General features: G+C 43.2%; 1 protein-coding gene across 2 annotated transcripts; it reads left to right on the top strand.

Annotated features, from left to right (window-relative positions):
- The first annotated feature begins 662 nt into the window (after positions 1-662).
- ZNF10 (zinc finger protein 10) lies at positions 663-9,894 on the top strand. Of its 2 annotated transcripts, XM_019631928.1 has the most exons (6): positions 663-1,042; positions 1,842-1,928; positions 3,421-3,547; positions 3,902-3,997; positions 5,795-5,981; positions 8,912-9,894. In XM_019631928.1, exons 1-6 carry the CDS (start codon positions 800-802, stop codon positions 8,955-8,957), a joined length of 786 nt encoding a protein of 261 aa, XP_019487473.1. In that variant the 5' UTR covers positions 663-799; the 3' UTR covers positions 8,958-9,894. The 2 variants fall into 2 exon arrangements, with proteins under 2 accessions (XP_019487473.1, XP_019487472.1); XM_019631927.1 differs by lacking the exon at positions 663-1,042 and having other exon boundaries at positions 5,795-9,894.
- Positions 9,895-13,843: the final 3,949 nt, after the last annotated feature.

The raw sequence follows: 13,843 nt of genomic DNA on the forward strand, positions 1-13,843 counted from the left end.
CATGAAAATAATGCAAACGAAAACCACCAGGAGATGTCGCTTAACACCTACTGGGATTGCTATAACATTTTAAAAAATGGAATACTATGTATTGGCAAACTTGTGGGAAAATCGGAACCCCTGTGTATTGCTCATGTGAATGTAAAACGGTGCATCTGCTACTGAAAAGTGTCGTGGGACCTCCAACCTAAAAATTACCAAAATTTTTTTTTTGTGCTAAATAAAAAATTACCACATGACATAGCAATTCCACTCCGAGGTAATTGCCCAAAGGAACTAAAAGCAGGGACTCGAGCAGGTGCTTGTCTGCCAGTGTTCCGAGCAGCATTTTTCACTACAGCCATAGGAGGAGACAACCCCAGTGTCCATCAGCAGGGAGGTGGATGAACAAAAGGAGGTTCATCCATACAGTGGAGTGTTATTTAGCTGTTAAGAGGAATGAGGTTCTGACGCATGTGACAACACGGATGGACCTTGAAAACATGCTAGGTGAGTGAGATAAGCCAGATACAAGAGCACAAATATTGTGTGATTCCACTTACGTGGTATTTGTTGACCAGGCAGGTTCATAGAAGCAAAGTAGATGGGGGCTTAGTCAAGGTCGGGGTGTGTGTGTGTGGGGGTGCAAAATAGGGGGTTACTGCTTAATGTGTAGAGTTTCTGTTTGGGGTGAGGGAAAGGTCTGGGATTAGTAGTGATGGTTGTGATTAATGCCACAGAATTGTATACTTAGCAGTGGTTAATATGGCAGATTTTGTTATATATATTTTACCATAGTTTTAAAGGTTATTAATGTAGTATGCCAGAAACCACTGAACGTGCACACTTTGCGTGGGTGAACTGTATGGTATGTGAGTTATATCTGGATAAAGCTGTTGGAAAAAAAATGCAAAACAAAGACATCGTCAGACATACAAAAGCGGAGAGAACTTATTACCAGCAGACACACATCACAGGAAATGTTCAGAGATGCCCTTCAGGAAGAAAGGAGATGAAATCAGCATCTATCTGGGTGACAGGCATGGGCGCTGCTAGCTGCGTAGTAAGGCGTATGTTTTTTTCCTTAATGTTAAATACTTTTCGAAGGTAACGGGCCGTGTATTAATTTCCTATTGCCGTGTGACGAATTTCCACAGATTCAGCGGCTTCACAGCACCCACTTACCACTCACAGTTCTGTAAGTGGGAGTCCGATGCAGTGTGGCTGGGTTTCCTGCTCAGATGTCCAGCAGCTGATGCCAGGGGTCGCCTGGCCCGCGATCTCGCCTGGAGGCTCTGAGGGCAGCCCACTTCCACGCCCACTGATTGTGATAGAATCAGTTGTTTGTGGCTGTATGACTGAGGTTCCTGTTTCTTTGCTGGCTGTCAGTGGCCGCTACACTGGGCTCCGTGGCTGCTCCTGTTTCTGCCACGTGGCACCTTCCATTTTCAGGCCAGTGGCAACCCATTACGTGTTTCTCGTGCTTCTGATCTCTGAGTTCCCTTCTGTTACCAGCTGGAAAAAACACTCGTTCTCTTATCTGCAGTGAGAGTGTTAGGTCAGGTCAGGGTTTGTTATTTGTTTGATTTCCTCCAAAAAGAGGATTTGTGGTAGGAGAACAGTTTGCTTCCCAATGAAATTTTAAATGGAACTCCGGGGGTTCAGGCAAAAAGGCAGTCTACACAGCCCTGTTCTTCCTACTCCCAGGAATTTCGGGCACTGTGGCTGCATTTCTGGAATGTCTCATGTCCCTCTGTGTGGCGGTTTCTGCGTTACACCTGCTGGTATGAGGGAGTCTAGGTGAGGATTTGTGGAACCTTCCAGTCACAGCAAACCTTCCTCGTGTTTTTTTCTTTTCCCAGCCTCTCCTCCTCGGGACCTCGCGTTACACAAGCATCACCAGGAACGAGGAAGGCATGGAAGCCAAGTCGCCAACTGCCCGGTCCCAGGTAAGTTGGGCTGCCTCCTTTCTTCTTTTCCACCTGGGAACCCCTTTTTGCCTAAGTTCTGAAGTGCCTTTGCCTGGGAACTTGAGAGATCTCAGACACTGTCCTCCAGGAGCCCAGCATCCTGTGGTGTGCGCTATCTGTAGTGATAGTTGATTTCCTGTCATAGCAAAGGGAAGGTTTATCAGAAATGCCGGCTGAGCCAAGTGAGGTTCTACCGAGGAATGAAACACAGAGGAACTGAACCCACAAGCAAGCTTGCTCCCCAAAGATGAAAGATCTGAGAATGGAGTGTTTGTCGAGGGGTCCTCTGGTCCCTGGTTGTCCTGGGTGTGGTTCTGGCTGTGTTAGCTCCTCCCTGGGCAGTGCCTGTTTGGGGGAACTTGGGGACAAGCTGTGAAATTATCAAAGGGTAACTGCACCCAAGGCCGGAAGAGCTTGGGGGTGGACTCTGTGGGAGCAGCCTGACCCGGGAGCCTCAGGACGGACACTGGGCCCCTCACATGTTGTCTGACGTATGTTGGAAACCCACCAGAAGGTGATGTCGGTTTTGCTCTGGACCGTCCTGCCTAGTTTGAAGGATTCAGGAGAAGAAAACTAGTTTATTACGTCCCCCCAGATTTGTACCATGTTCGTTGCTTGCCCCTCATTCCTGAAAGTTTGTTTCTCTCTGGTATCATTTCCCTTCTGCCTGAAGGACCACCTCTACCATGTCTTTCAGAGCAGGTCTGCTGGTGAAATTTTCCATTAGCTCTGCATTTGGGAATGTTATTTCGCATCACTTCTGACAGATATTTTCCCTGGACATAGAAATTCTGGTTTGACGGTTGTTTCCTTTCAGCACTTAAAATACACTATTGCCCTGCCCTCCAAGCTTCCTGGCCTCTGATGAGAACCCCTCGGCCACTAGCATAGGCAATTCTCCTGTGTGGCTATGGCTTCTTTTGTGTACGGCTCATAAAGCCTTGCCTGTGTGTCTTGTGTCTTCATCAGATTGTTTTGCTGTTTATGGAAATGTAATCTCCTTCTTAGTTTTATGCCTATAAATGTTTAGGGAAAATGTTTTGGATAATTATTTTTGGTCGTAAAACATGGCTAGGTTGGTCTCTCAAGCATCAGGCTGCGCTGAACTCAAGACCATTTCCCTCTTTTTCTGCCTTGAATTAGGTTCTGTATTTCACATAATATAAACGTAGATTAACTAACTCCTGGTGTCCAGCTCCCCTTGCTTTAACTGTTTACAGCAAACTTGATTGAAATAAAAGTGCTTCTGACAGATCCTAAAGGGAAAGCACAATAGAACTGGCTTGCGGACAGTAGGTGCCTAAGAGCCATGTGTGTCAGGACCCGCCCAGAAGCCAACATAACTACTCCTGATGCCTACCACAGGCTCTGCCCCACCCGGTCCATGCCCCAGTGCTGTCTGGCCCCTCTCTCTGTGAAAGGGAGGCAACGACACCATCCGCTCAGTACAGATTTGCCCTGTGCTGTTTAGACACTGGTGACCTTCACGGATGTACTTGTGAGCTTCACCAGGGAGGAGTGGCAGCTCCTGGAGCCTTCCCAGCAGGGTCTGTACAAGGACGTGACGCTGGAGAACTACAAGAACCTGGTTTCCTTGGGTAAGTCTCACCTCTGTGTTGGGGAAGCTCTCCCTGCGATGACTTTGGTCCTTCACTGATCAAAAGGTGTGGAGGCCCTGAAGCAGATATCAGAGCGAGCCGGGGTTCAGGGACCTTATTTCTTTGGGGCATAGGGTTTTTGTACTCCTGCTATTTTGAAAAAAAAAATTGTTTTCATTTGTTGAATTTTTTTAAGTGTCTATTTTGCTGCTTCTGTAGCCTCACCTTGTCTGCTCTTCAGAGTCCCCCCGGGACTGTGAAGGGTTTGGGCATTCAGGTTAAACCTGGGATGCTTTGTACCCACCCCAGAGCCCCCCCACCCTTGCCCACCTCTGTGTCTTTCCTTGTGAACAGGTCATCAGCTTGCCAAGCCAGATGTGATCCTACAGTTGGAGAAAGGGGACGAGCCATGGCTGGTGGACAGAGGGAGTCCCCAAAATGCCCACCCAGGTGAGGACCAGATGAGAAGCGTTACAGGCAGGAGCCCAGGTGACCCGTTAGGTTGGCGACAGTGGTCACTGGTTCTCGTTTCTAACAAGACGTCCTCTCTGCTTCCCCGTTGCTGGTCTTCTTTCTGCAGCCTCGTCACACTTCCCATTTGCCTCAGAGACAAAAATGTCTTCTTCATTAAAATCATCGTTCTCTTGTTGCGCTTGTTACCACCAGCTCTAGCATCCCCATCCTCGCATTTCCACATAATCCTTTTTCCATCTTTGCCTGTCTCCCCACTTTCATGTGGCCCGTTACCACAGCCGTGGGACCCCATCGCCAACCACTGTCCTGTGTGTCCTCTGTTGGTTAGAAAACCTGACAGATGCTCGCCATTCCCGAGAAGAATCTCTGCTCTCAAACACCTGCGTTCTCACTGCACCCTCGCTCTTTATTTAGTGTTTATGTATTTACCCTATTTTATTTTAATCTTAACATCTAAAATGCAGATCATTCTGTGGATTACTAACGTCGCTTCTTTCCCCAGCTTCCCCGTGTGTAGAAAAGTAGAAGGTGACCTCCCATTTTCCTCCCCCTGTGTCCTCTGTAAGCGACCTTCCCCCCAAGCTCAGTACTCAGACATTTTCTCCTCTGCCCTCTTGGGTATCACCGAGTCACGCTGCAAATAGCCCACTGCGCACTGGACTCTTGCCAGTAACTGCGCGTAGTGTGTTTCCCCCAAAATAAGACCTAGCCGGAGGGCCGGCCGAGTGGCTCAGTTGGTTAAGAGCGTGAGTTCTGAGCAACAGGGCCGCCAGTTCAATTCCCACATGGGCTAGTGAGCTGTGCCCGAGCTGAGCTGCAATGTATGTTCTTTGGGGGACACAGTTCAGCGCATACACCAGGTAAGTAAGTGTGCAGTATTACCCCACTTATGGAGGAAGAGGTGGTATTGTGTAAGTAGTGTTTTATTTCTAGGTTCGGAACCAAACATTTACCTGAAAGGCTTGGAAAATCAAACCTAGGCTCTTAACCAGGGGAAATAATCAGCAGTAATATAAATGGTTATAAGCAGGTAGGCAAAACACCCTGTGGTGTTAGTCCCATTAGTTGTTAAGTCCGGATGTCTCAGAACAATGGAATCAGAAGACAGGAATAATGATTCTGTTGATTATTATAGATGGTATTGCTTTGACCATGGACTACAGAAAAGCAAAATGATTTTTGAAAAGCTAGCAAGTTGTCTAAATTCACCACTAGTAGTGGTGAAGCTTAGGTTGGAGCCTGTACCTGCGTGACTTCTGTGTGGTTGCTTTTCCAGCCTATGACATGGCCTTTCTGAGAGGTTGGTTGTGTTAGCCATCTGGGCATTCTGAGTGCTTTGGTGATGTAGATAAAAGGCATTGCCTGACAAAACTGCACTCATGGTTTAGGGTATTAAATTGGCTGTGGTGTGAGGCATCCATGTGGGGGGAGATCCTGGTGACAAGTAGACACGTTAGGTTCTTACATCATTAATGGTTAGATCATGGGAGTGTGGCCTTTTCTGTGGATTTCCTTTGTTGGCACCCCGACTGCTGCATATGCCAATCCCATGTGTCATACCCAGTCCATGGTATCTCCTTACTCTCACTCTGCTCCTTGTCTGTACCACGTTGCCTGGCACACTTTGTTAACTACTGTATTCTTCATTCTATCAAGGTTACGGAACCATATCAAAGCAACTCTACGTGGCTTACATACCTTGTCTCCACATACATCTCACCATTCTCACGGTAATACTCTTTTCGTTATGCAAAGCTTTTTCATTTCTTTCAGATTGGGATACTGGAGTTGGAATCAAATCATTAATTTCCAGTAAGAGCATTTCTAAAGATAGACGGTCCTATGACATTAAAATGGAAGGAATGGCAAAGAATGATCTCTGGTATTTGTCATTAGAAGAAGTCTGGAAATGTGAAGACCAGTTGGACAAGTATCAGGAAAACCAGGAGAGACATTTGAGGCAAGTGGCATTCACCCAAAAGAAAACACTTACTCAGCAGAGAGTTGGTGAAAATGGTAAATATGGGGGAGCCTGTCTTCTTCCTGCTCAGCTGGTACTGAGACAGTATTTCCATAAACATGACTCACGTACTAAAAGTTTAAAACATGATTTCGTTTTTAGTGACCATCAGGAAAGATATGCAAATAACAGTAAGGAATGTGGCCAAACCTTTTGTCAGAACATTCACCTTATTCAGTTTGCAAGGACTCAAACAGGAGATGAATCCTACAAATGCCCTGATGATCATAACTCTCTGCCTCATGGCACATCCCTTGGTATATCGAAGGGAATACATAGAGAGAAACCCTATGAATGTAAGGAATGTGGGAAATTCTTCAGCTGGCGCTCTAATCTAACCAGGCACCGCCTTATTCATACTGGAGAAAAACCCTATGAATGTAAAGAATGTGGAAAATCTTTCAGCCGCAGTTCTCACCTCATTGGACATCAAAAGACTCACACTGGGGAGGAACCCTATGAGTGTAAAGAATGTGGAAAATCGTTCAGCTGGTTCTCTCACCTCGTCACCCATCAGAGGACTCATACGGGGGACAAACTGTACACATGTAATCAGTGTGGCAAATCTTTTGTTCATAGCTCCAGGCTTATTAGGCACCAGAGAACTCACACTGGAGAGAAGCCTTACGAATGTCCTGAGTGTGGAAAATCCTTCAGACAGAGCACACACCTCATTCTACACCAGAGAACTCACGTGCGAGTGAGGCCCTATGAGTGTAACGAATGTGGGAAGTCTTACAGCCAGAGATCTCACCTGGTTGTGCACCACAGAACTCACACTGGACAGAAACCCTTCGAGTGTAAAGACTGTGGAAAATGCTTTAGTCGAAGCTCTCACCTTTTCTCACATCAGAGGACCCATACTGGGGAGAAACCATATGAATGCCATGATTGTGGGAAAGCCTTTAGCCAGAGTTCTGCCCTTATTGTGCATCAGAGAATTCATACTGGAGAGAAGCCATATGAATGCTGTGAGTGTGGGAGAGCATTCATCCGGAAGAACGACCTCATTAAGCACCAGAGGGTTCACGCTGGGGAAGAGACCTATAGATGTGACCAGTGTGGAATTACCTTCAGCCAGACCTCTCCATTTGTAGTCCATCAGATAGCGCACACTGGGGAGCAGTTCTTAACTTGTAATCAGTGTGGGGCAGCGCTTGTTAGTAGCCCTAACCTTATCAGATACCAGACAAGTAACATCAGAGAAAAAACTTACTAATGTAATGAATGTGGAAAACTTCACACAGAACCGTGACCGTATTTTGCATCGGGCAGCTCCTGCAGAGACACTGTATAGATGTAATCTTCATGGACGTGCTTTTAGTCTCATCACTACCCTTTTCCGTACTACAGAATTGGTCCTGGAGTGGGGGGAAAACTCAGATTTCACATTAGTACAAAAATACATATTTTTTTCTTTCCACAAACTTCTACAAAAGTAATTGGCCTGGGAGCATTCTTGAGCAAACCTTAAATGCTAAAACCCAAGAAGGAACCATTAAGTAGTTGAGTTGTTGAGAGATGTCCAGCTTAGGTACTTTCTTCAAAAAAATTAATGAGTAGTTGATTGGAAGAATAGAAAATATCATTATTGTAACAAAAGATGGAAAATAATATTCCAGTGAATTAACATGCCACTTTTCACTTGATCGTCCTCCTCTTCTTGGACACTTACTAGTGTTTAGTGTGTTTTATGTGTCTGATAATAACCACATATTGTTTAGCCGGGGAAATGCTTATAATGGAAAACAGAATGAGAAACGCATTTACTAGTAGTACCCATTTTAAAATGTATCTGCATGTAGGCAAGAATTGGAAAAGTATTTATAGATAAATAAATAGATACTGGGATTAGGAGTGAGCTTTATAGTTTATTCAGTGTAACTAATAATTTTGGAAGACATTTTTAAGTATTAAAAAAGGATATCTAGTTTCTCTATTCCACCATCAAGGAAGCTTGAGAACCACCCACTAGCAAACTTTCACATTAATTCTAAGCTGTTTGGGTCATGGAGTTGTGCTCCATCAGACTGGGTGCTAAAGTCTCCTGGGAATTTAAAAACAGTGATTCTCTGGACGTTGGAACCTAGGGGAGCTCTGGGTATTTGAACACGCCTGGGAGGGTCTCCATTTCAGCAGGAGCAGGCACCTGGGTAATACTTAGAGCTTGTATGCTCATGTGATAAACACAGCACTACCCACAGGCACCCTCCTTCCAAGATGTCTTCTTTGTAAAGAAGACAGTGGTTAAGAGCATAAGCTTGAGCTAGACTACCCTAGTTGAAATCCAACCTCTGTCCTAAACATTTGGGGTGAACTTGGGCATGTTACCTAACTTAGAGATACCCTCTTCTGTAAATTAGGAATAATATTACCTCTTAGGATTGTGGTGAGAATTACATGAGCAAACATATAAACCCCTTAGAAGAGTGTCTGCCATACTAAGTGCTTTATAATTATTAGCTGTGATTACTAGTATTACTGTCATTGCCCCATGCCAGTGTCTGTTCATTTCAACCTCGTTTGGTAATTAGAAGTTCTTGAGTTCTCAATTCCCTTCCAGTCATACATGTTTTTCCCTTTTACATACATCAGCACTTATCAGCTTTAGGATATCACTGACGCTTAGTGGGTGTATGAATTCATTTCTGAGGATCCAGAAACAAATTTTAATATTGTTTTCATAGAGATTTTCCCTTCTGGGGAGAGGATCCTAATCTTCAGATTCTCTGGCTAATCCATGTCCATAAAAAGATTTAGGAAGAGAATCTGTTTTAATTCTCTGGTTGGTTCTATAAATGGTTCTCCTGTGTGTTGAATGATAAATATTGCCAAGACCAACAGGACAAATATCTTGATGTTTCTTCCAGAAAAAATCTAGAAGTGATTATTAGACTCACAAGACCTCAGAACTAACTACAACGAACATGAGACCATCCAACTCGTACTTTTCATTGTACAGTTGAGACACTGAGTTGGCTCAGGGCTCACACTGTGAGTGACTCAGACCCAGGACTTGATTGCGGTCCCTCAGTCACTGCTGCTGTCTTCAGCGCTTCCATACCTTTCACATGTGTACAGACATCTACAGAACTAGTTTTCATCGAAAGCACTGGTTCCGATGGGAGAGGAAGAGGAACCCCTGAACTTGGCCCCTGATAATTTCTGATAACCTGTGGCTCAACTTCCCTCAACTGTGTAATGGAGATGCTACTAGTACCTACCTCAGAGAGTTGTGTGGAATAGGAGACGATGTGTGTAATGTGCTACAACAGTGCCTGGGACGTAGTGAGTACTGTATGTGTTAGCTATTAATCGTAATGACACTACTATTACCAACATCATAAAGAATGTAGGAAGACATATGTGTCTATGGATGATCACTGAAACATCACTTATGACAGTGCAACATTTGCAATATAAAAAACTATAATAGCAAAGTGGTTATTTATAGTATATCCATGTAATATGCAGGCATTAAAATTACACAAAGTTTCATAACAGGAAAAATGTTGATGCAGGCATGTTATGAAAAAGCATGATAAATAATTGTCAGTATGGAATAAGTTCAAATATGTAAAAATAAATGGATTGTAAAAAGTGAAATGAATCGATCAAACTGAGGAAATTTTGTCAGATTGATAATTAGCCTACATATTGGAATTAGCCCTCACATTTTTTTTTTTTTTTTTACTTTTCTGTTCTTTCCCAAGTCTGTTAAAAAAAACACACATATACATATTACTTTTAGGGTCAGGAAAAATCTCGTGAGTGACAGAATATTTTCTCTTCGAAAGTTCTTATCTGTAAATAAGCTACTAGAACCTTAATAAAAGAACTTGGCAAAGCCACAGTACAAGATCAGTAATTGATTTCATCTCTATATAGCAGTGAGCAGTTTGGAAATGAAGTAAGAAGTACAGCCCCGTTTACAATGACAGCAAAATGTGAAACACTTAGATAAATGTAATGAAAAGCATAAAACATTGCTGAAATTCAAGAACACATAAAGAATACATAATAAATACATAATAAAGGGAGAAATACACCATGGTCAAGGATGGGAAACTCAATATTGTTAAGATAGCAATTCTTCCAAATTATTTTTTAGGTTCAGAGGCACCTGTGTGAAAATTGACAAGGTAATCCAAAATTAATATGGAAATTTAAAAGACCTAAGATAACCAAAACATTTTTTTTTTTTAGCTGAGCCATCCCGCCACCTGTTGGCAGCTCCGCGGCTGCTCAGCTCGGGCTGACTCGAACCACTGTTGCTCAGAGCTCAAACTCTTGAGTGAGCTCTTAACCAACTGAGCCACTCAGCCGGCCCTGCATTTTTTTTTTAAAGAACAATGTTGGGGGGCTTACCCAACCCATCTCAAAGTTTGCTGTAGGAGTACACTAATGAAATGTTGGCACAAGGAAAGATATAGATCAATAAAACAGTCCACAAATTGACCTACACATACACTGTCAAATTTTGACACAAGTGCCAAAATAACTCAATGTGGAAATGATAGTCTTTTAAGCTAATGGTGGTGTAACAACTGGATAATTGTGTGTGGGGAAAAGTGTCCCCTTAACATGACATTAGATACAAATAACTCAAAGTGCATCACAACCTAAATGTAGGGCCAGCCAAGTGGCTCAGTTGGCTAAGAGCTTGCTCAAGAGTGCGAGCTCTGAGCAACAGCGGTTTGAGTCCCGCCCAAGCTGAACTGCCAGTGAGCTGCCAAAAGGTGGCACGATGGCTCAGCTAACAAAAAAAAGAAAAGAAAAGAAAGAAAAAACCTAAATGTAAAAGCTAAAACTTTAGGGCCGACTGAGTGGCACGTTGTTAGGAGTTGGCTTGGGACACCAGCTCTGAGCAGCAGGGCACCAGTTAAGATCCCACATGAGAGCCAGTGACACTGTGTCCTCTACAGCTAAGATGGTGAACAACAGCTCGACCTGGAGCTGGGCTGCCTTGAGTCGCCGGCGACGGCGTAGGCTGCAGTGGGGCTGGTGTGGATTCCTGTAAGCTACTGTGAGTGGCCAGCAGCTGCCGTGAGCTGCTGTGAGCCGCCGTGAGTGGCTGTCCAATGGCCAGTGAGCCACTGCCTCACCTGGGAAGAGTTCAATGATAATACCAACATAGGCGAGTGAAGTGACGTCCTCCACAACTAGACTGAAGAACAAAAGGACAGCAACTTGTCTGTTCCCCTTCCCCAATTCTCCAACGCTGTTGCCCTCCCCCAATTCCCCAATAAATTTTTTTTTTAAAAAAGCTAAAAGTTTACAATATGTAGGAGAAAATGTTTATGGCCCTGATCTAGGAAAAGATTTCTTATAGCACAAAAAGTAAGAATCATAAAATAAAAATGATTTATTAGACTTCTTTAAAAATTAAAAAACTCCAGCTCTTTTGTAAACACGACTGAGTACATAAAAAGGCAAGTCGTAGAATAGTGTATATTTACAATACATTTATCTGACAAAGACACGAATCCAGAATACAAACAACTCTTATAAGTTAGATAGTAAGACAAACCAGTAAAATTAAATAGTTTACCAGATGCTTCACTGAAAAGAATATATATTCCATGTCCATTAAACCCATGTAAAGAGGCTCAACATTCATTAGTCATTAAGGAAGTGCAAATGACAACTACAAGAAGATAGTACTTCACATCCAGTAGCACAACTAAGATAAAAAATGTAATCACTGATGAGGATTGAGAGGTCAGAAACCTCATACATTGCTGGTGGGATTATAAAATAGTGCAACCTCTATGGAAAACAGTTTGGCATGTTTTTAAAATGCTAAACATAACAGTTACCATATGACATCAATTCCATTCCTTGAATTGAAAACCTATGTCCATGTAAAGAACAGATGTGATGTATAATAACTCACAACATGTGAATGGATAAACAAATTGGGGTATAGCCTTATAATGGAATACTACTCAGCAATGAAATTTAACAAATGAATGATATACCAAACTGCATAGTTAAATCTCCAAAACATTCCAAGGAAAAGTCAGACACAAAAGACTACACAACATGATTCCCATACACACAATTTAAAGAAAAAAGATTTTATTGGGGAAGGGGACCAGCCGAGTTCTTCAATCGTTGTCATGGGGAACAGACAAGTTGCTGTCCTTTGGTTCTTTAGTCTAGTTATGGAGGACGTTGCTTCACTGGCCCATCTTGGTATTATCATTGTGCTTTTACCGGGTGAGGCAGTTGCTTGCTGGCCATTGGATGGCCGCCCACGGCGGCTTATGGGCAGTTCACGAAAGCTCACGCCAGCCCCACTGCAGCCTACACCATCACCAGCGACTCAAGGCAGCCCAGCTCCAAGTCAAGCTGTCATTCACCGTCTTAGTTGTAGAGGGCTCAGCGTCACTGGCCCTCATGTGGCATCCGAACCGGGGCCCCACTGCCCAGAGCTGGCGTCGCAAGCCAACACCTAACCAACGTGCCACCTGGCCGGCCCCAAAGTATCTTCTTAACGTTCATTCATTAAGCCGACACTGATGAAGTCTGTGGAACTGGCTTTCCTGTTACATGGCAAGAAGTGAAAAAAATTTTGATCGGGGTAACTTTGTCCTAAGCTAAGTTGCTTATGACTGACTATGTTATTAGTGTCTCAGCAGCTGTACAGGAATTGGGTGATAACAGTAAAAGTAACGGTGTGTATAAACAGCTATTGGTTGCGGTTGGCAAGATACTTCAAGAATGAGATGAATTTAAGAGACGGATAGCAAGTGAATAGAGATTTCACAGATTTGGGGCTTCAAACCATTCGAAAAGCCACCTGCTTTTGACTCCATCCATTAGGAATTACATTTTAGATATTTTTAGTGAGAAAGCTCCCTCGTGACAAAGCCCTATGGAAAAGGATTAGATTTAGGGTGTATCACCTTACAAATGAATTCTATCTTGACTGCCTGTTATGCATTGAAGTGTGTCCTCCCCAAATTCATGCTTTGAAGTTATACCCCCCAGTACCAGAATGTGGCGTTTTTTGGACAAAGGGTCTTTACAGAGGTAATCAAGTTAAAGTGCAGTCATTAGAGAGATCTCCAATCCAATATCGCTGTTGTGCTTATTTAAAAAAGGGGGGGGGAACTTTGGACACAGACACACATAGAGTAAAGAGGATGTGAAGACACAGAAGACAGGTGTACAAGTCAAGGAGACAGTCCTATAACACATCCTTCGCTCACAGCCTCAGAAGGAACTGATGCTATCGACACCTTGATTTTGGGCATGTAGCCTCCAGAACTGTCAGACAATAAATTTGTTTTTTAAGCCCACACTCTGTAGTAGTTGTTATAGCCATCTTAGGAAAGTAAGACACGGCTCTATATAAAATTTCAGCCACCCCAATAGCACTGCCAATCCCCTTCATGGTGTTATTTTTATTTTTTCCATAATGTCACCTTAAAAAATCAATATATCATTTATTATGTGTTCCCATGTGTCAATGAATTCATCACAAGGAATCTTAATTTTAGTTACTGATATATCTTCTGTGCCTAATATCATGTCTGGCTCATACTCGGCATTCTACAAATATTTGCAAATTGTTGAATGAATTGATGAAGAAATCAACATTCATCCAGTGAATCTGGAAAGGGGAGGTGTCATAAATTTATTGCCAGCCAATAAGTAAACTATATAGTGATCTTGTAGCAAAGAGGAAGGGGAGAGGGTAGTTATTGCATAATGAAGACACAGTGCTTGGCGCATGGAGATACAGTCTAACAGATAAACCACTATATATATATATATATATATATATATATATA

This window comes from Hipposideros armiger, unplaced genomic scaffold (genome assembly GCF_001890085.2).
Source record: "Hipposideros armiger isolate ML-2016 unplaced genomic scaffold, ASM189008v1 scaffold_1055, whole genome shotgun sequence".
In the NCBI taxonomy this organism is placed as follows: Eukaryota; Metazoa; Chordata; class Mammalia; order Chiroptera; family Hipposideridae; genus Hipposideros; species Hipposideros armiger.